At 50.8% G+C, this 20,335-nt stretch overlaps 1 protein-coding gene across 43 annotated transcripts in view; it reads right to left on the reverse strand.

Annotated features, from left to right (window-relative positions):
• The window catches only part of CHST15 (carbohydrate sulfotransferase 15), a 100,496-nt gene that overhangs the window by 41,095 nt on the left and 39,066 nt on the right, over positions 1–20,335 (reverse strand). For 37 of the 43 annotated variants that reach the window (XR_014827121.1, XR_014827110.1, XR_014827111.1 and 34 more), the window contains 4 exons: positions 10,897–11,926; positions 9,671–10,010; positions 7,629–7,775; positions 3,645–3,801 (listed from right to left, as the gene is read on the reverse strand). Coding sequence is in view for 22 of the 43 variants with exons in the window: in XM_005671541.4 (XP_005671598.2) it covers positions 3,645–3,801; positions 7,629–7,775; positions 9,671–10,010; positions 10,897–11,439 (1,187 nt within the window). In the remaining 21 variants the exon portion in view is untranslated. Of the gene's footprint in view, positions 1–3,644; positions 3,802–7,628; positions 7,776–9,670; positions 10,011–10,896; positions 11,927–13,179; positions 13,483–20,335 lie in introns of those variants that run through there. The other 6 variants (XR_014827118.1, XR_014827119.1, XR_014827130.1 and 3 more) reach the window with 2 other exon arrangements.

Genomic DNA, 20,335 nt, shown 5'->3' on the forward strand with positions numbered 1-20,335 from the left:
GACTGGAGATCAATGAATATTTTAATTAGTGACCTCTTTCTGTTAAGTGAGGACCAGGAAGGTAAGAACTTTCAGTTCCTAGTATAGAGTATTCATTCTTAAAAAAAATGGAAACAAGAGGACTCTCTGGATGGCCACCTTGGGCCCATGACTCTTCTGCAAGGGGGACTTTGGGCTGGAACCTGAGAGGAGAGTCAGACAGGTCCTGCTTCTGGCCAAGCTGTCTGAACCTGGGCAGCACGACTACCCTCCCTGTTAAGTGCTGGCCTTTGCAGGGCTTGTATCCTCCGTCCTTAAGGAATCAGAACTGTGGGAAGAAAGAGACACTGCAGGAAGCTGGCTCTGTGTGCCAAAAGAACACACAGCTTTTCCTTTGTGCTGTCTTTCCACTCAGAAGCTTCTTCCCCTTGACTGCCTTCTTTCTCTGTTCACTTGGCAAACTCCTACCCACTCCTCAAAACCCACACTGGTTCAGCTCCTCCAGAACAGCCTTTCTGGACCCCCCACTAGGAGGTTCTTCCCTCTTTGGTGCCACACCTCCCTCCATCCCTGCTCCAGCTGAACTGCAGACTGGAATGACCCCGGCCACATTGTCCCCAGGGCTCCTAGCTCTGCGCCCAGGGAGCACAAAGGCTGCAGCTCCGCTCTCCGGGCCTCTGGAGTTGAGGCAGCACGTGCTCCCTCAGAACAAGGACTAGGGAGACGTGACAGGAAGACACAGGGAGAGCAGCGGGCACCCCCAAGAGAAGGCTCCAGCCTCATGAACTGCAGTGGGAGCGCCCCAGAAAAGGCCGGCAGAGCAGTGGTGAAAACACCTCAGTGGGCAGCGAGGGCTCGTGTCGTCACCAGGGCTTTCCTCTCAAGACTGAAGGCCACATAACCATGTCCACACCAGAGCACTGCCAGCTTGTGTCAACTATTCTGAAGCCGAGGGGGACCACCCACCCCACGGGCAAATGGACCAAACTCCTGCCTCCTGTGGGAGGAGCCAGCAGGAAGGATGGGGCAGCTGTGCCGAGGCCAGGGCTGCCTCAGAACCAGAGCAGGGCTGTGGGGGTGGAGACGGAGCAGGGGTCATCTGGGTGCCAGGCAGGGCACAGGGGCCATTCTGAGATGCCACAGGGGGACGCGAAGGTAAATTCAGGGAGGAGTGCCCAGGACAGGACTTTAAGGCAATAATTCAAGATGAAAGAAACGATTCAAAATGAAAGAGGCAATTCAAAATGAAAGAAGCAAGGTGTAAGACTGTGTGTTACAGTTATATTACACACACACACACACACACACACACACACACACACACACACGCCATTTATCTGCACAGAGAAGCAGCCTGAAAGAAAACACACCAAAATATAAATACTGGTTAGCTGCATGAGAGATGATAGGTGTTTCTGGTTTGTTTTGTTTTGTTTTTGTTTTCTCTTCACGACTGCACCCACAGCATGTGGAAGTTCCTAGGCTCAGGGTCAAACTGGAGCTGCAGGTGAGGCCTGTGCCACAGCCACAGCCACACGGGATCTGAGCCGCACCTGTGACCTACACCACAGCTCACAGCAACACCAGATCCTTAACCCACAGAGCAAGGCCAGGGATCGAACCAACATCCTCAGAGAGAGTGTCAGGTCCTTAATCTGCTAAACCACAGCAGGAACTCCAGCTTCTAGGGGTTTTAAAACCACTTTTCCAGTGTATCCTCTAAGATTTCTACAAGCACACGTGTGTGTTACCACTAGCAGGGATACAGGGCCAGGAAGGGACCCTGGGTGTATCTGTGTCCCAGGGTTGTTGCCACAAATCACCACCACTCGTGGCCTGTTACAGCAGGAAGGTACTGCTCACAGTTCTGAAGGCCAGGTGTCAGCAGGGCAGTTCATTCTGGTGCTTCTGAGGGAGTGTCTGCTCGGGCCTGTCTCCGAGCTGCTGGGGTTACCGGCAATCCTGGGTGGCTGGGGGCTGCTAACAGCATCCTTCCAGCCTTGGCCTCCATCCACACAGGGGGTTCCCCCTACGTCTGTGTGTCTCTCTATCCAAACTTCCTCTTTCTGAAAGGACACCTGCTACTGGATTAGGCCCCCCCCCGCCCCAATCCAGCACGACCTCATCTTTTTTTTTTTTTTTTTTTTGTCTTTTTGCCTTTTCTTGGGCCGCTCCCACGGCATATGGAGGTTCCCAGGCTAGGGGTCTAATCGGAGCTGTAGACACCAGCCTACACCAGAGCCACAGCAACTCTGGATCTGAGCCACGTCTGCGACCTGCACCACAGCTCACGGCAACACCGGGTCCTTAACCCACTGAGCAAGGGCAGGGACCGAACCCGCAACCTCATGGTTCCTAGTCGGATTCATTAACCACTGCGCCATGACGGGAACTCCAGCACGACCTCATCTTAACCTGAGCCCATCAGCAAAGGCCCCGTTTCCAAAGGTCACGTACACACACATCTTTTGGGGGATGCAGTTCACCCCGTAACAAGAGGCCCGGCCAAAGGAAAACAAAACCCAGAGTCCTAGGAGTTCCCATCCTGGCTCAGCGGTAATGAACCCGACTAGTATCCATGAGGATGAGGGTTCGATCCCTGGCCCCACTCAGTGGGTGAAGGATCTGGCGTTGCCGTGAGCTGTGGTGTAGGTCGCAGACGTGGCTCGGATCCCGCATTGCTGTGGCTCTGACATAGGCTGGCAGGTGCAGCTCCAATTTGACCCCTAGCCTGGGAACCTCCATGTGCCGCAGGTGGAGCCCTAAAACAAACAAACAACAACAACGACAACAAAAACCCTGGCCACCGTCTCCGCCCTCTGGCAGACTCTCCGTCTGGAGAAGGATTAGATGTGATCTCTGCAGGGCTCTGCGGGGAAGAAGCTGGCACAAAGTATGGATGTCCCCAAAAGACAGATGTCATTTCAAAATAGGAAGAATGCCCCACGCAGCTGAGCTGCACTGGCCATCCTGAGTGGGGAACCCCACCCAAGAGTTCTGGACCAGTCTGGAGGCCTCTTATCTCTGGTGTAGGGGTGCTATTTGGCATGGGGGCGGGGGGGCAGGGTAAATGATTTTAAGGTCTAAGCAGCGCCAAGATTCTGCCATCCGCCCAGGCATCAGCAATGAATGAAGCATCACCCCGAGCCGAGCTGGCCGCCCATCACACTGGCTCGGCCTTGTCCACAATGGGCAGCTCCCGCTCTTTACAACAAAACAGGTCTGTCCGTCGTTTTCCTCCTCTTGGTCTCTCCAGGAAAGGTTGCACCTTGAGACCCGACAGGACAAACGTGTCCTCAGGTCAGAGACAAGGATTCGAGAAGTTCAACTCTGCAGAGAACTCCGACACCCTGACTCCAAGGGCGTTTCTCACGCCCGGATGTTACCCAGAAACAGCCCCACACCCCCAGGTCGGAACGGCCAGAGGTTGGAGGCCCACAGACCAGGGTCAGAATGGCTAAGAAAACAATCCACAGTTTGTTTAGACACAGCGAAGACTGCCCCAAGAATAACATTTACATAAGAAATAGCAGTAACATGGCAAGTTTAACTTGTTTATTTTTAAAAAGAAGAAGAACAAGCAAAATCTTGTTTGTGATGAGAAGGCTGTTCCTCAAAACCGCCTTTCCCTTCCGCCCCCCAAACGAAACATGGACACTGCTCACCTCTCCACGGGGTCCCTGAGCATGACAATCAGCTTTGCGTCGGGCTGAAAGGCGTGGATGAAGTCCTGGGTCAGAAACGGGGGCTCGCCATCCGAGCTGTTGTCGTAGAAGAGCGTCCAGGCGTTGTTATCCCACATGGTGGAGGCGCTGGCCTCCCCTGGAAACAGAAGATGCTGTGAGTCAGCGGGGCGAGGGGCTCCTGCGCAGTGGCCTGAGGGCTGGGACAGACCGGGCTGTGATGCCTCCTTCGGCGGCTGTGAGCAGGTGAGCGGGCCCGCCACGCTGGAGACCTGGAGACGGGGCTCCAGGAAGGGGCGGCTGCTCACCACCCTCTGCCGCAGCCCCCCCCCCCCCCAGACCAGGACCTTCATCTGGAAATCAAGATGATCATGTGACACCAAGCATCCCGATTCCTCCCAGCACCCCTCTCCAGGACGTGCACAAAAACCTCCACTAGCATCTGGCCTCCCCATTTCACGATGTTTAGCTTTGCTCTCACAGCGCATGGCTCTGTGGCATTTTAAGGGTCCACTGAGAATGCACTCGACGGTTCCCTTCGAAGAATGTCAGCGATGGAGGAGTCGTCTGGGACACTGATTCTCACCAGGAAACTGCATGCTGCCGGAATCCTCACTAGGAAACTCCTGGGTCTTGCCCCGAGATCACAAGGGTTGGTCCCAGCACACACCCTGAGACCCTGAGAGGGGGCGGCTTTGTGGGAAGGCTCCCAGGACCTCAGTCCCGCCTGCTCACCCACCCCGTCGCCCTGCACACAGCGGGCATTCACTCAGTGCCAACTGGGTGAACAGGAAGCTGGATTCTGGCCCCTGTTTTCTCAGGGTCTGCATGAATGAAGCACGGTCATGTCAGACATACATTCTAGAACAGAGGTGAGGCCAAGACACAGACAAGTAGAAAATGATACAAAAGAACTGATTTATAAAACAGAAACAAACGCACAGATTTTAAAACTAGGAAGGGAGGAACTACGAGGCCAGGAATTAACCCATGCACACTACTGTACAAGAGAGGTGATTAACAAGAACCCAGCAGATAGCGCAGGGAAATCTACTCAATAATTTGTAATAACCTATAGGAGCAAAAAAGTGGCCATATTTATATGCATGACTGATCCACTCTGCTGTACGCCTGACACCAATACAACACCGAGGACCAACTACACTTCCGATAAAATCAAAAAACAAAAAGAAAAAACACTACACACATGTTCAAAAAAATCTTTCGAACTATATCTAGGCACTTATGATGGAGCATGATAATGTGAGGGAAAAAAATGGATACATGTATGTGTGACGGGGTCACCCTGCTGTACAGCAGAAAGTTGACAGAACGCTGTAAACCAGCTATAATGGAAAAAAATAAAAATCATTATTAAAATGTTAAAAAATTTCTATCTCAGACAAAGGAACCAATTCCTGACCCCCCCCCTTTTTTTGGGAACATCTTCAGAGATTTAGAAAGAGAGGCAAATCAATCAATTATACATTTGATTTCGGGACATTTTCCTGGAACTGTATCATACATGTCAGAGTCACTTAGGGAAAATCGAAGCCAAAAGACGCCATCTCTCTGATCAGTGACGAGCACATCACGGGAATGCAGAGCGTGAGCGGGGCCCTATTTGTTCTGTCGGATGTGCAGTTACATCCAGGTGAGCACTTCTCTTCGGAGCTTTCTTCCTTTCTGTTCTTTTTTTTTTTTTTTTTTTTTCAATATAATGGAGTTCCTGTCGTGGCGCAGCAGAAACGAATCCGACTAGGAACCATGAGGTTGCAGGTTCGATCCCTGGCCTCGCTCAGTGGGTTGAGGATCTGGTGTTGCCGTGAGCTGTGGTGTAGGTGGTAGACACGGCTCAGATCTGGTGTTGCTGTGGCTGTGGTATAGGCCGGCAGCTATAACTCCAACTCGACCCCTAGCCTGGGAACCTCCATATGCCGTGGGTGCAGCCCTAAAAAAGTGACAAAAGACAAAACAACAACAACAACGAAAAAGATGTAATACCGTAAAATACAGAAAAATAAGTCAATCAGAGGATCTTTGAAAATTCTACTACAATGAAGAAGAGATTATGAGGACAAAGGAAGTATCACGAACTAAGCTGGCATAAATTCTGTCAAATCCCATAAATGAACTGGTTCTACGCTCATCCATCCCCCTGTCCACCTGTCCATCCATCCTGCATCCTGCATCCATCCATTCAGAAAGCACTCACTTGGTGTCTAATACGTGCCCGGCACTGAGCTTGGCCTTGGAGATAGATGATGGAAACAAGACACAGACAATACCCTCCTCGCTCAAACCTTCTATCTACGGGAAGAGCAAAAATTCCATAAGGAATCAGAGCCCCAAACAAGCGCTTTGACAGGGCAGAGCCGGTGCGGGGGGGAAAACATCAGCAGAGGCAGGGGCCTCTCAACGTATGTAGATCCCCAGTCCGGAGAACCCAGCCCCTTGAGTCCCTCTCAACTCCAGCCATTAGCCCAAACCAATGAGAAAAGATCCTCTCTGACCCATTGATCAAAATGAAGAAAGACCCAGATGCTTCTAGCAAGGATGTAACCAGAAGAAGCGGAAGCAGAGCTGAATCACATTTCAGGGCTGGAATGAGCCCAGAACTGATCTGGTCCAAAAGCCCATTTAACAGGTGAGCAGGCTGAGCTGTTGTCACATGGAACTGACTTGTCACATGGCACAGGGCTGGCTGGTGGCAAGTTCAGGACCAGATGCCAGCTCTCCACCTGCCTCTCCACTCCTGAAAAACTCACCAAACTCTGCCTTAGGGAAACGTCAGAGCAGTACATTTATTCCCTATTTTTCATTCCTAAATCTAGAAGTAAACAGAATTAGGAAATCAAACAAAAGCTTTCCTTTTTCATTCATCATCTTAGGTTCTATTTCCTGACCTTAGGACTCATATTTTTAGCTCTTTCATAAAAACACGAGATTGCCCCAGAGGCATATATATATATAGTATGGGAATCAAGTCAGATATGAATTAGACTTGTAACTTGCGCGTTAGAACCCAAGGCTGCAAGGTATTATTAGCTAGTAGCCAATTCGCCCTGGGTGGGATCTCATCTGGCTCCTAAGACTTGATTTCTTTGAATTATCAATCAATCAATCAATCAATCAATCAATCAAGGCCCTGGACACAGGAGTCACAAGTAAAGAGCCATCTTCCCAATGGGCAATGACAATTCCTCGTAGTCACTAACAGAGTCACTGAATTTGGAGAATCAAAACATAACCAATTTAGGAGAATAAAAAAATAGATCACTGCCTTCGATAACCAACTTAAGCAAAATATGTGATTCGACTTCTCTCTTTCGGGGATTTAAATAGGTAAATGTCTTCTCCCAGCTGAATCCAATAGAGTGAATAGGTTTTTATAAAACATTTTTGTGAATTAAAAAAAAGATTATTAATCAAACCACCTCATCTTGAGTGCCTAAAAGCATTAGGTTGACAAGGCCTAAGTGGTCTCAACAGCAATTAGTCACCACCCACGATGCACCAGGGCTGCGTCTATTTCAGGAGAGGCTGCCTTTATGTTTGCAGGGTCCCAGTGACCAGGGAGTACAAAAGCCACAAGACTTCAACTGACGACAAATTCATTCATTTTGCACACATGATCCCCCATCCAAACTTACTCAAGTGGGTGGATCATGAAAAGTAATGGAGCATGCACGCTGAATTTAAATAAAAGCAAAGAAATGGCAACATTTTAAAAAAGCCATTTCAGGTGCGCTTGAGTTTCCACAGAACTAGAACGTCTACTAAACGTTTCTGCTTTATAGAAGCTGCATAAGCGAATATGAAATTGTACGTGGGGGTAGGAGCAATGGCCAGTGGGGAAGTGCATGGCCGTGGGCAGGCATCATGCAAATGTCTGCAGGTGCAGTGAAGCCGGGCCTGGCCCAGGGCAGGAGCAGGGCCCTCTCGGGAGCTACCCAGAAGCCATACCGATAAGGATTCGATTCATCTTGCTCTGTTCCTTCGCAGAGCTGGCCTGCAGGGCTTGATGAATCTGGTGCGCGGCCAGGTCGAAGAGATCCAGATAATCCTCCACGGGATAGCGGTCCCGCAGCCCATCTCTCAGCCGGACGATTCCTGTGAGACCAAGAGGCAGGAGTTACTGAGAACAAAGCTGCCACTGCTGGGCTGGTGGCCTCCAGGGAGTGACCACTGAGGGATGGACAGGTGCAAGGGCCCAGCTGCAGCAGCCAAGGCTCAGGCGAATGAGCCACAAGAGAGGGAGGGGCGTCTGCGAACCAGCCGCCCTCTTTCAACCCATGTGCGCTTCAAGGGCTGGAACGTACCACCGCTAAGCTGCACAGCAGCCAATTAAAGGATGGCGCACCTGTTTGAGAACTAGAAACAGGTCTACTTCAAAGGCCAGAGAGTTCATAGCTGGTTAACATATGCACTGGGTGAGGCCCTCAAGGGGCTGGGTAGCAATGGCACCAGGAAACTCACGCTGGAGCAAAAAGAAAGGGCCCGCCCATCAGAGCACAACGTCTGCTGAAGTTCAGATGCATCTTCTTCATCAGGGCCCACCTGCACTTTCCTGGGGTTCTACTGCATCCAGCAGCCTGTCTGTCCGTCCAAACAAGGGGAACTGGTGGTCCTCAGACAGTTATTCTGGCATCAACCACAAACAGCCTAAATTTGCCCCTTGCCTTAGAACTGAGTAAGTTTCACCTGAAAATGTACTGACAACACACTGCCCCAAACCACAGCCACCAAGGTTAATAGAAAGTGGAGAGAGAACATCCACAGGTCAAACAGCAAGAGGTTTGAGGTGAGCCTGGACACCAAGACACCAGAGGCCCACACGCCCCTGTGCCTCCCTTTCCTCTGCCTGTGGGAACCTGGTTTTCACTGGGGAAACAGTCAGCTGTGTAGGGGAGAGCCCCCTACAGATGCACAAAGAAACCCTGGCTCCCACAACTGCTGCCACCAAACCACAAAAGACACACTGACGCTTCTGTTCACTCCAGAAGTGGCATCAAAAGGATGAAGTCAGCCCTTTGTCAGGAAACACATTTATGAGTTGGTCTCAACGTAGCTTCTACTAAGGAAAACTTTCAAAATTCCCTTCTAAGCAACGTGGGTCCTTCATATGGAAACCGCCCTCAAGGTCCGCCTGGACTTTGGCATCTGTCATCTTTGAACTCCAGTGACCAAATGTCTCCTGGCAGAAGGAAAAGGTTAAAGAGAGGAAACAGTGACCCGAGGGCCGCGGAGTGGCTCGGGCTGGGCGAGCAGAAACCAGCCCACGGGCCAAGCCGTGGGAAAGGGATGCTGTCAGCAGAGCCGCCCAGAACTTTCTCCATAGTGTTTTCACTCCAACCCTGTAAGGCCGAGGGGCTGGTCTGAGAAAGGAGACCACAAGCAGCTCAGTGACAAGCTCTCGGTTCTAAGCTGAACCAGCGGGAAGATGAAACCCTGCCTGTGCAGCCACCTTTCTTTCTCCTGCCTCCTCTCGGTGCGGGGGTGCGGTGGTGGGGGCGCTAGAGGAAAGAGCACCCAGTTGTTAGCTGGGAGCACACAGCCCCAGACCAACATCCACCCGGGCAGCCCTGACCACTTCCCGGGTGGTGCATGTGCCAGGGCCCCGCAGGACAAGATGAGCTGACCATCCTGCACCCTTCCCCTAGCCCTGCACACGACTGGCACTCCATAAATGCTTACCGGGTGGCCAGGAGCTGATCCCCGGTCCTGCTAGATGCCTACCTGGGGGGACCTTAAACCAGAGAGTTGTCTAAACTCTGCATCTTGGTGTGTTTCTTTATCTCCCCGCCCCGCATCCCCTCTGGGGCCTCACACAGCACTTTTTTTGGGTCAGCCTCAGGGCTTCCCCACCCCCTCCCCGACCTTGACCATGACCCCAACCCCAAGTGTGCGTAAGAAGCTGCTGAATGAAGACGTCAGGCGCACGAGGTGCGGGCAGAGGCCCCTCCGCGCCCGCTGGCCACGTGGTGCGCGCACGCACGCGCACTCACCGAAGCGCTTCCGGGTCCACCAGTGCGGCTCTTTGATGGCGGAGAACTTCACTTCCGGGTGCAGCCGCAGGCGGTCGTAGAGGTCGGTGGTGCCGCACTTGGGCTGCCCGATGATGTAGAAGTGCGGCAGGCAGCGCAGGCGGAAGTGCTTGCCGTGCGCGTGGGACAGGTGGCCCCAGAAGGCCTTGCGCAGGGTGTCGAAGGTGGAGCGGAAGCGCTTGGAGTAGAGCGCGTAGGAGTTGGTCCGGTAGGGGTCGGTGGTGTTCCTCCCCGCGAACGCCTCGTACCAGCAGGGGCTCTTACAACTGGGCAGAAATTTACCGGGGATGACTGAGAACATCTGCAGCGGGAAAGATGCACAGCGAGGGGAAAACATGAGCATCAACACGCTCTCGCCACAGCGGGAGCTGCCCCGAGACTTGTTACAGGGGCGCGTTGGAAGTATCATTGGAGGGTGATGAAAGAAATACTAACGTCAAGCAAAACGCAGTAAACGGCCAATGACCGTGCTTTTCCTTAACCCACGAGTAAAAATAAAATTTGGAGAGAATGAAGATAAAGTGAAGACAAAACCCAGTCTACCATGAATTCTCTTGCCCGCACACACCTATGCACACAGAGCAATCTAATTCAGTCAAACAGCCGGAACTTCTAAGTTGTGTATTTAAATGGCCGTGAGAGACAAACAGAGTGATTAGGACAGATGAGAAACAGGATGCCAGAGATCTAAAAAAGCGACTTTACAGCCAGGACCACATTCCTTTCTTTCTTCTTCACTGCTCGCTTGCTTTTTCTTTCTTTCTTTTCTTTTTTTTTTTTTTTTCTCGCCACACCTGCAGCATGCAGAAGTTCCCAGGCCAGGGATCGAACCCGAGCCACAGCTGTAACCAGAGCCACAGCAGTGACAATGCCAGATCCTTAAACTGCTGAGCCACCAGGGAACTCCCGGGACCACATTTCAAGCAAGAAGTCCCAGAAAGGAATTATGAGAAGGAGCACCCTTCAACATTTCCAGCTGCACCATTCAGTACCGAATTCCCTTGCTAGGGTTAACAGTGTAAACACAGCACTCCCAGTGACCTCGGATCCATACGGCTGTCAAATTACCATTGGTACACTTGAGACATTTTTGGTCATTTTCTGCCTGTGTTCCCAAAGGTGCTGAAAGGAAAGGGAGCATCCACTTTTTAAAATGGGTCAGTGGAGATAAGCAGCAAGCTACTCACGTGCAATTCCTGCTTCTTGAGATCTTCTCTGTCTGGGAGCTGCCTGGTCGTGAACTCAATCCTGGCGGTGATGCTGTTGATAATTAATTTAATGCTTGGATAGTCCTTCACATATGAAATATTATTGACAGAGGGTGGGTGATGAGGCTCTTTAGTATCACTCAGATTTTCGCCATCCGTCGAGCCGGGATTGCTGGGGAAGGCTCCGTAATGGAAAGGCGATGAGATCAGCTCTTGGTGGACCCCAGAAAGGATGTAAGAAGCCAGCACCAATGTCATTATTACCAATCCAAAAACAAGGCTGCATCGCTTCCCCTTCTTGAAGCGCAGAAACCCACCCCAGCTCTCGTTCCCTTCGGCCCTCACTTCGAGAACCGCAAGCAAGTTCATCTGCTTTCCGTCCACTCGAAACACAATTGTGTTTTCTCCTTTGCACGCGGGGCACTCCTGGCGACTGTGATGGGGGCCTCCTCGGCAGTTCACCTGCTGCGCGTGCGTGTCGTCAGGCGACAACTGTATGCAGCAGTTAATGCAGTGCCTCATGGTAATGCCCTTGAACTGCCGGCCCCCAGAGCCATGGACGAGCCCCGAGGAGTCGGAGGCCCGCACGTGGTGCTGGAACTTGAAGGACGTCTCCTGATCATGTAAGGCGGTCGAACGGCACAAGCAGCACAAATAAATGTAAAAACGAGCACAGGCCAAAACACCAGAGAATGAGGAAGCACGTTCTTTGGTCTGGCTCCGCGAGACACCATGAATGATCTCTAACTGGCATGTTCTGCAAAAGCCACAAGATCGGGAGCAAGTCTTCCTGTCCTTCAGGTCTTTCCCATGGCACAGAACGACGTGGAAGAGTTCTTGCTGGAGCGCATGCAAAGCCCCAAGGGATTAGGAGACGTCATGGCCTCAGTGGGGGAGGGGTTGGCCTGCCATCCACGCGGAGCCCGTGAAGATTCCGTCTTTTACCTCCTGTGCTCCTTTGAAATGTTTCCTCTTCATGGGGAACAAAACCCTCAAGACGTCAGATTACCTAAGCAGCAAAAAGAGGATTTATTACATTATGCGGTGATAAGGATAACCCTGGGATCATCTTCCAAGGAGAGAGGTTCACACGCTCCTTTTCCACGTCTAAGTTTCAGCCAAGCCGGTTGGGTCACAAAGCAAGTTACAGAGAATCATAGGTTAAAGGGAGAGGTTTCAGGTCTGGCTTTGGAATTCAGTCTCTGCCACCAAATGTGGCCCCAATACCAGTACCACCAGCACCATGTCCAACCCCTCCTGGTTTGCACAACTCACAGACTCTAATGCCTCAGCCTTGACTCATCTAAGTGACTGGATCCCCCAATTCCAGAACTTGCAGTCACTCTCAGATTCTTGGAGTCATGACTAAGAATTTAAGGGATGAACTGGAAATGTCAGTACGTTTAAGTCAACAAAAAAGCCAAGAAGGAGGACGGCCAGGATGGGAGCAGGCGGAGAAAATGTTTTTTTCTCTCCCAGTAGCACCACTAGTGTCTTCACCTAGAGCTAACATTTATGACCAGTTTAGGATGCAAAAGTTAATGAAAATTTAGAAACACTGAAATGATTCTCTCCTTCAGTGGACTGTATCATATAAAAAATTGATTTTAAGTTATTAAGCAATTAAACCCAACGTGCAGTATTCCCCTGACTAAAGGAACGCTTCAGACCCTCACACAATTTTACACATTCATCATCCTGGGGAAAACATGATTCTTAAAAATCCTTTACTAGAAATCTGTGGTTGTAAAATGTATCGTTGCCCAAATGACACTCTTTATAGATGTAAAAAGAGCCAAAAAGGAGACCTACTTAGTTTCCAGCAATGCTAACCCAGCCAGCTGTGTGATAACCTCTCTGAGCTCTGCTTTCCTCATCAGTAAAATTAGGATAAAAGTAACTCTTTTACGTGTGTAACAAGTGCTAAATTAATTAGTGCATGTGAAGAGTTTGCGTAACGCCTCTACACCTTTAGCATCTCATAAGAGGTAGATAGCATGAGTTATAATAGCATCATCAATGACTATCATGATTATGTTTTTTTAAATCATCAGTGAATGCCAAGAACAGCTGAAGTAGAATCAAAGGTGGGAGCTCCCATCACATTATTTTTCCTTAGTGCCTGAGAATTACCCAAGGGTGGCAGGTTCACCCCAAGTCTGCACACCCCGCCTCCAAGAATCCTTACGGTCCCTGGAGAAGGAGGTATTACCTAACCCTGCATGGAGCCCCCTTGTATTGGGTTGAAGTACCAGAACTCACCAGCAGAAACAGTCCCTTCCCTTGAACCGAAAGGCCCAGGTTTTATCAAAACACAATGACCAAGCAATAGCCAAGCAGTTTCCTAAAACATCTTCCAGAAAAATATCCTGCATGGGGTTGATAGGTCTTCAAGTCCTTCAGTTACCTGGAGAAAAGGTGAGATGCCCAAATGACACAGACTTCTTTCTAGCAGGACTTCTCAGTGCGCATCCATAGGAGCAGAAGCAAATACACAACATTTCCAAAACATCATCAGCCACGGAGTTCTCACTCATATCCCCAGGAAGCAGTTTGAGGAATGCTAGTCAGTAGAGACTGAGATAGGGCCAGAGCAGTTCTAAGACACGCAGAGGGGTGGGGGCTGTGGGAGCAAACTCCCTAGAACCAGGCCAGCACCTCGGGCTCGCCACCCCCCCCCATCCCCACCAGCAGCTGGGCGAAGTGCCGGGAGCCTCAAGGCCCAACCCTCCGCCTCCTACATGCTCAACCACCCCGGACTCATCCCTTGGTACAAACAATCCTCCCAAACCAAGGAAACAAAAGGGCATGCTCCCTGCTTGAAAAAGCCCATCGCTCAGCCAAGAAAACGTCAAAGACAAGGCCAAGCGGGGTTAACATGAGACTCCAACCAGGATCACAACAGGGAGCCAGTTCGCACTCTTCGGTCCCTCTGGCTGCAGAAGACCTAATTAGATTTTTCCCCAAACATGGTCTTTGAAGCTCCAAGGCAAGAATGTACAAAATCTGGACCCAACAGAATGGGCAAAACATTCTTCAACAAGAACAAAGGTTTCCTATTACAAGTAATAAATAAATAAACAGGAGTGGCGGGGGGGACACCGACAGTCTCCACAGAGCAGCCCTGGGACACGGTCAGCTGGAGCATCTGTCCCCTGGGCAGGCCGCACCCTCCAGCCAGACCTCCGCCTCCACATCTCCCTTCTTAAACACAAGACGGGGAGCAGAGGACTGGGGAGACAATTCTAGATGCCTTCAGAGCCTTAAAATAAACACTCGGGGAGTTCCCACTGTGGCGCAACAGATCAGCAGTGTCTCTGCTGTGCCAGGATGCAGGTTCAATCCCCAGCCTGGCACCGTGGGTTAATGATCCTGGTCACAACTGTGTCTGGAATCTGACCCCTGGCCTGGGAACTTCCATATGTGGAACCTGAGGCGGGGTTGTAGGAACTTCGGAATTTGCAGCCCATTAGGACAGAAGTGTGAGTAGCCGGGGAACCCAAGACCTGTGAGTGGCTCCTGAATGGGGCGCAGTCTCAGAGGACGAAGCTCTTAACCATGTGGTCTGCTAATTCCAGGGGTTACTACCAGAATTCACCTGAATTGTAGGACCCCCAGCTGGCATCCGGAGAGTTGGGGATTCTATTGGTGTGGGAACCACTACCCCTTGTGGGGGAAGGAGCTCTTTTTGAGAAAAAACATAAAACTCTCTTACATTTACAAGTTTTACCAGAACATATGGCCAGTCTGTCAAATACTTGATTAAAAATAATGATCCCGGAGTTCCCATCGTGGCTCAGTAGCTAACGAATCCGACTAGGAACCATGAGGTTGTGAGTTCGATCCCTGGCCTCGCAGTGGGTTAAGGATCTGGCGTTGCCGTGAGCTGTGGTGTGGGTCACAGACGCAGCTCAGATCCCACGTTGCTGTGCCTGTGGTGTGGGCCGGCAGTTGCAGCTCTGATTGGACCCCTAGCCTGGGAACCTCCATGTGCCGCAGGTGCGGCCCTTAAAAGACAAAAAAAAAAATAAAATAAAATAAACAAACAAATAAATAAATAATGGTCCCATGACCAAGTGAGTACATTGCCACGAGCCCTTTAAGTACAGGGCCTGGGACTTCGAAGCTGCCAGACCACCCCCTCTGACTGGGCGGCAGGGGTGCAGGAGTGACCATGGCAGGGAGGCCTTCTCCTCACCCAGAGCTTATATTCATTCGACCAGAAAGGGCAGCAGGGCGACAGACAATAAAAAAGCCACAAATGAGTAACATCCTCTTGGATGCCGACAGAAGCCAGGAGGAAAGACAAAGGGAGAAGACAATGAACTCGATGGAACAGGGGCTCTCAAGGCTGCACCCGGGCCAGATCACTCTCTGCGGTCGGGGCTGTTCCATGCCTGGAGGATGGTTAGCAGCATCCTTAGCCTCCACTCCCAGGCGAGAACTGCTTCCTTGGCGGAAGGGGAGGCAGGGTAGAGAGGATGGCCGGAGAAGACCTAATTTAGGAGGGGACATCTGGATGATGAGACGGAAGCCACATGGGGCGCAGGGAAGCCAAGCCCCTGTGAAGAAGAGAAGTTAGAGATCAGAGCTCCCAGGGACCACCAGGAGGGCAGACCCTGGGCCACGGGGCAGGCGGAGGGTGAGGGTAGATGGGAGAATGGGGGAGAGGGGGACAGACTCGCCTGGAGGGCCGGGTCAGGGCTGGGGTTTGCTGCAGCGTAAAGAGGGGTGCACACTGTGTATTCTGTCCAAAGGATCATGACATATAACTATGAACTAACATAACTCGATGAAGAACAACCAAATTCAAGTGACAGGATGGAAAGAAAGACAGATGGCCGCTTTGTTCCTGGACTGGCCTTTTCCATGTGCCACAAATTACCCCACGAACAATCATTCAGAAACCTAACACTCAGGTTATTCTTGCTTAAGAAACAAGCAATGTGTGGCCGCTGCCTTAGCCTGTCTGGAATGTCCAACACTTTGGTGCCAGTGGCCTCAGATTAGACAGGGCCCTTGGCGCGGGCTACATTTCAGTGAGAGTGCTCCCCAGCCTGGGCTCAGTGCTGTGCCCCGTGGATGCAGATCTAGTAGTGGGGAACCTGGTACCGCAGTAAGGGATCAAATAACTGGTCCCAAAATAGAAAGTGTTCAATTCCAGCCCTGGCTAGATGGCCCCTATTAACCTATGTACCCCAAGCATCATTAGCAAGCCATTTATAACAAAATTGTAATCGAGAGACCCAGATAGAGCACTTCAGATTAAGTAATTGAATGCCCCCTCAGTGTAAGATCGATAAAGGGCATCCAATTTCACCCCAGGAAAAACTTATTAAATTATTGTAGCTATAAGCTGATACAGCAGAAGAAAGATATACAAAACTTCAAAAGGAATCTGGGTGGATTTAAATAAATAGCTTCGTTTCGGTAGAACATTTACATCTGCCCCCTGGGAGGAGAGAAGGAAAAATAGCCAATTATATTATTTTACTTTAATGTTTCCAAGGAAAAAGAAATTGATGGGTCTTAATTAACCTTTACTAAAACACAAAACCTTCACTGATTAGTATGTCTAATGGCTGACATTTCTCTTCGGGCTATGCGTTTGGAAATACATTTTTTGACGAATATTAATCAACAAGTGGCAAAAGGAAGGTTTTTCACATTTAGCTCAAAGATAGCCTAGGTTTGTTGCTGAGACCCAGAAGAAAGCGAACAAGACTGGAGCGTCCTGTACAAACAACAGATGATGGGTTTCAGTCTCACACCTGGATCTCATGCTTTTGATCACATCACGCTCAGTAAACAGAGCAAAGCTACATTCCTCAATGAACCCTCATTGGCCCAGAGCACAGAAGGACGACTACAGCCAGTCGCCCTGGGCCAGGATGCCAGAGTCGTGTCTACTTGGTGACTTCAGACAAGCCACTCAAGTGACTTGCACAGTCTTTGATGGTAACACGTCACATGCAGTGCTGGAGCCTGGGTGCTGGAGGGGAGTGATCTGGCCTTGACCCTGAGCAAATTGCCAAACCTCTCTCCTCCTTGGATGTGTCCTTGCTTTTTGGTTTGTTCGTTCATTCGAGGTCCACTCCTGGGGCATATGGATGTTCCCAGGCTAGGGGTGGAATCAGACCTGTAGCCGCTGGCCTCCACCACAGCCACAGCAACGCCAGATCCTTAACCTACTGAGTGGGGGGCCAGGGATGGAACCTGCGTCTTCATAGAGGCCAGTCGGGTTCGTTACCACAGAGCCACAACGGGAACCCCACTATTTCCCTGGATGTAAACTGGGGGTAATGTTAGGGTCTATATCACAGTGTTGCTGGGAGAATCAAGTGAACCAATTCGTGTCAAGTGTGTAGAAGAGGGTCTGGCCCATAGTAAGGGCTAAACAATGTTAGCTACTATTATGTATCCATAGTCCCGGCCCGCAGTAAGCACTTGGTAAGTAGCGGTTTATTATTATTCATGGCAGATTGCATTTTGGTTCCAATTTCTCATCCCCTCCTATATTCACACCCTTCACCACACAAATGACTTTGCAGGTCCTCCAAGCAAAGGAATGGAATGCATTTCTCTGCCCTTTGGCTTGAGTTTGGAAACTGCTTTGGCCAACGGAATGAGGCAGCAGTGACAGTGTGCCAGTGCCAAGCCCAGGCCTTATGGCAGGTCGCGTGCCTTCACCTGTCCTCTATACTTTTATCATCGCTGTGGGGAGAACGTGGTGGCTGGACCCTGAGGGGGCAGGAGACACAGGGACCAGAGCCACCTGGCGGAGCCCAACCCAGAGCAGCCAATACCCTGCTCACCCCCAGCCATAAAGGGTTGGTGGTTTTAAGTCACTGAGTTTTGGGGGCTTTGGTTATGGGATAAAAGCTAACGGATACACTCTTCTACAGATTACAAACAAAAGATTTAACTGAGCTAAGCCAGAATAAGTATACATTTAAGAGCTCCAAAAAATAAGAGTTCCTGCTGTGGCCCAGCAGTAACAGACCCAACCAGTATCCATGAGGATGCAGGTTCAATCCCTGGCTTCGACGTTGACGTGAGCTGTGGTATAGGTTGCAAATGTAGCTTGGATCTGACATTGCTGTGGCTGTGACAGAGGCTGGCAGCTGTAGCTCCGATTCTACCACTAGCCACAAACAGATATGCCAAAATAATGCTGGAATCCCAGATGGCAGCTGTTCCCAAATCAAGACAAACTTACCCAAATGTCCCATACCGGGTTATTCTCTGGCAAAGTTACGTTTTTTATTCTCGGGCAGCTGTTACGTTTTAGCTATGGGACGACTCCCCCCACAGTCCCCGCTCCCTGATAAAGAACCTTCCTCCTTGCCTATTTTTAGAGTCACTCTAATTTCTTCCTTGCTTCCTCTCCTTGAGCAAGCCCTTCCTACAGCCTGTTCTTGTGGTTTCCTTAACAGATGTCACCTCTCCTCACGACTAAGGCGACTCATCTGTGCTCGTCTGAAACGGGGATTCTCAAACTGTGACCTGCAGGCTCTTCCTGGCTCCCTCAAAATGTGTGTTGTATGAAACACGGGTGGGGTTTTTGGTGTTTTGTTTTGTTTTTGTCTTTTCTTTCGCTTTTTAGGACTGCACATGCAGCATACGGAAGTTCCCAGGCGAGGGGTCGCATCGCCCCTTCTAGCCACTCCCCTCCCTGGAGCTACAAGTTTTTTTAAATTATTTTTAGAGCATATTTGACTCTATATTATCAAGTTCATCATCAACTCTGTATTTGTTAGGGATGACCCCTTCACATGCTTTACAGCATGGAAAATACATTCTAAACGATTATTTCGTTACATAAAATACAGCCGTAAGAAACAGGCATTTTCTCTGAGATCACATCTCCAGATATGTAGCCAGCTCCTCCTTTGCATCTGGCCCTGGAGAACCAAAGGATGTGCAACTTGGTAGAAAGTTGGGATGTAGCAAAAAAATGTTCTCTGAGCTGTCAAAATAAAGCCTCTTGGGCCTTGGAGTAAGGCGGAGCTGCATTTGAATCCAACGCCAGTCTGTGCCAGGTTTACCATCTCAGGCAAGTCTTTACCATCTGTGACTACATTTTCCTCATCTGTAAAATGGGAATGAAACTATCTTCTCTCAGCATGGGTATGACGAGGAAATGAGACCACCCTTACAAAATGCTTTAACCCTGCATCTGGCACATAGCGAGCCTCCATAAATGACATGTTTTCTCTGTATTATTATGGGAGAGGCCCTCAGGCCTTCAGTCCAGGCTACCTGCTTTCCATGTTTATGGAGCTCTAGGCATAGGTGTCCAATTTTCCTGCCTGCAACTAATCCAAAGGAATGAGCAAGGAGGGGCAGGTGGCAGCTGGAGGCAGACACACAGACAGGGGACAAACAGCCTAGTTTTAGAGCAGAAACGGGATACAAAAAAGCAGGGACAGAATACCCTGGTGGCTCGATGGGTTACGGATCTGGCATTGTCACTGCTGTGGCTCTGTTTACTGCTGTGGCACCGGCTAGATCCCTGGCCCAGGGATCACATGTGGTGGGCCAGCCAACAAACCAAAATGTAGGGCTGACAGAAATCATTTAGATGCCTTGATAACCAGGGTAGGGAGCCCGGGAGAGGCTGGGACCTGGGCAGGTGCATCCGGGGAGGTGATCAAACAGCCAGAATGATCATCCCCCATCACTTGCTTCACTCTTACCAGGAAGGGTCAGCTTCTGAGAAACAGGCCCATCCCCGAAGGGCTAAAGGTCTGGGCTAAGTGAGCCACCTCTTTATAGACGGCGGGGGGTGGGGGACAGCAGAAGGAAACCCACCGGGGAAGCCCTGGGGACTGCTGCTGCATGCAAAGCCTCTCTCCCTATGCAAAGCCTCTCTCCCTACGCAAAGTCTGGAGCACCTCGAAGATGGTGGTGGGCAGAGGGGCCCAGGTCAGCCACTGAGCAGGGTCCAGCGGACCAGACCTGCAGGTGCTGCACATCCAGGCCTGCCGTTTGCAGATGAGGAAACGGGGCCCAACGCGATGCCTCCCCAAGGACACGCCGCTCATTCCAGAGACCCGGGGTCCTGATCCCAGGCTTCGCCTGCCCACCTGAACCTCTGTCCTGCTGCGCCGGCCTGGCCTTGGACGGTCCTGCAGTTTATCCCAGAGCATCCCTTCAGGAATCGCTCCCTCAAGAGCAGATTTGCTGTCTTACTCAGAGATACAGGACAGGGAGCCCCAGGGCGCACTGGGGAGGTGACAGGGGAGGCAACACAGTGCTGGCCTTGAGTCCCCGGGCACCGAGTCCTAAACCATCTCAACCCAGACTCTTCGTCACCTGGTCGCGTCTCCCCAGCTTCGAGGTATGAAGGGCAACAGGGACAGCACCAGGGGCAAGGTTGGTAGGGGCTGGCCTGGCGCCAAGCATGGGGCAAGGG

This window comes from Sus scrofa, chromosome 14 (assembly GCF_054392235.1).
Source record: "Sus scrofa isolate SSC_HxYL_T2T_F1_AM1 chromosome 14, Sscrofa_HxYL_maternal_Yorkshire_Landrace_v2.0, whole genome shotgun sequence".
Lineage (NCBI taxonomy): Eukaryota > Metazoa > Chordata > Mammalia > Artiodactyla > Suidae > Sus > Sus scrofa.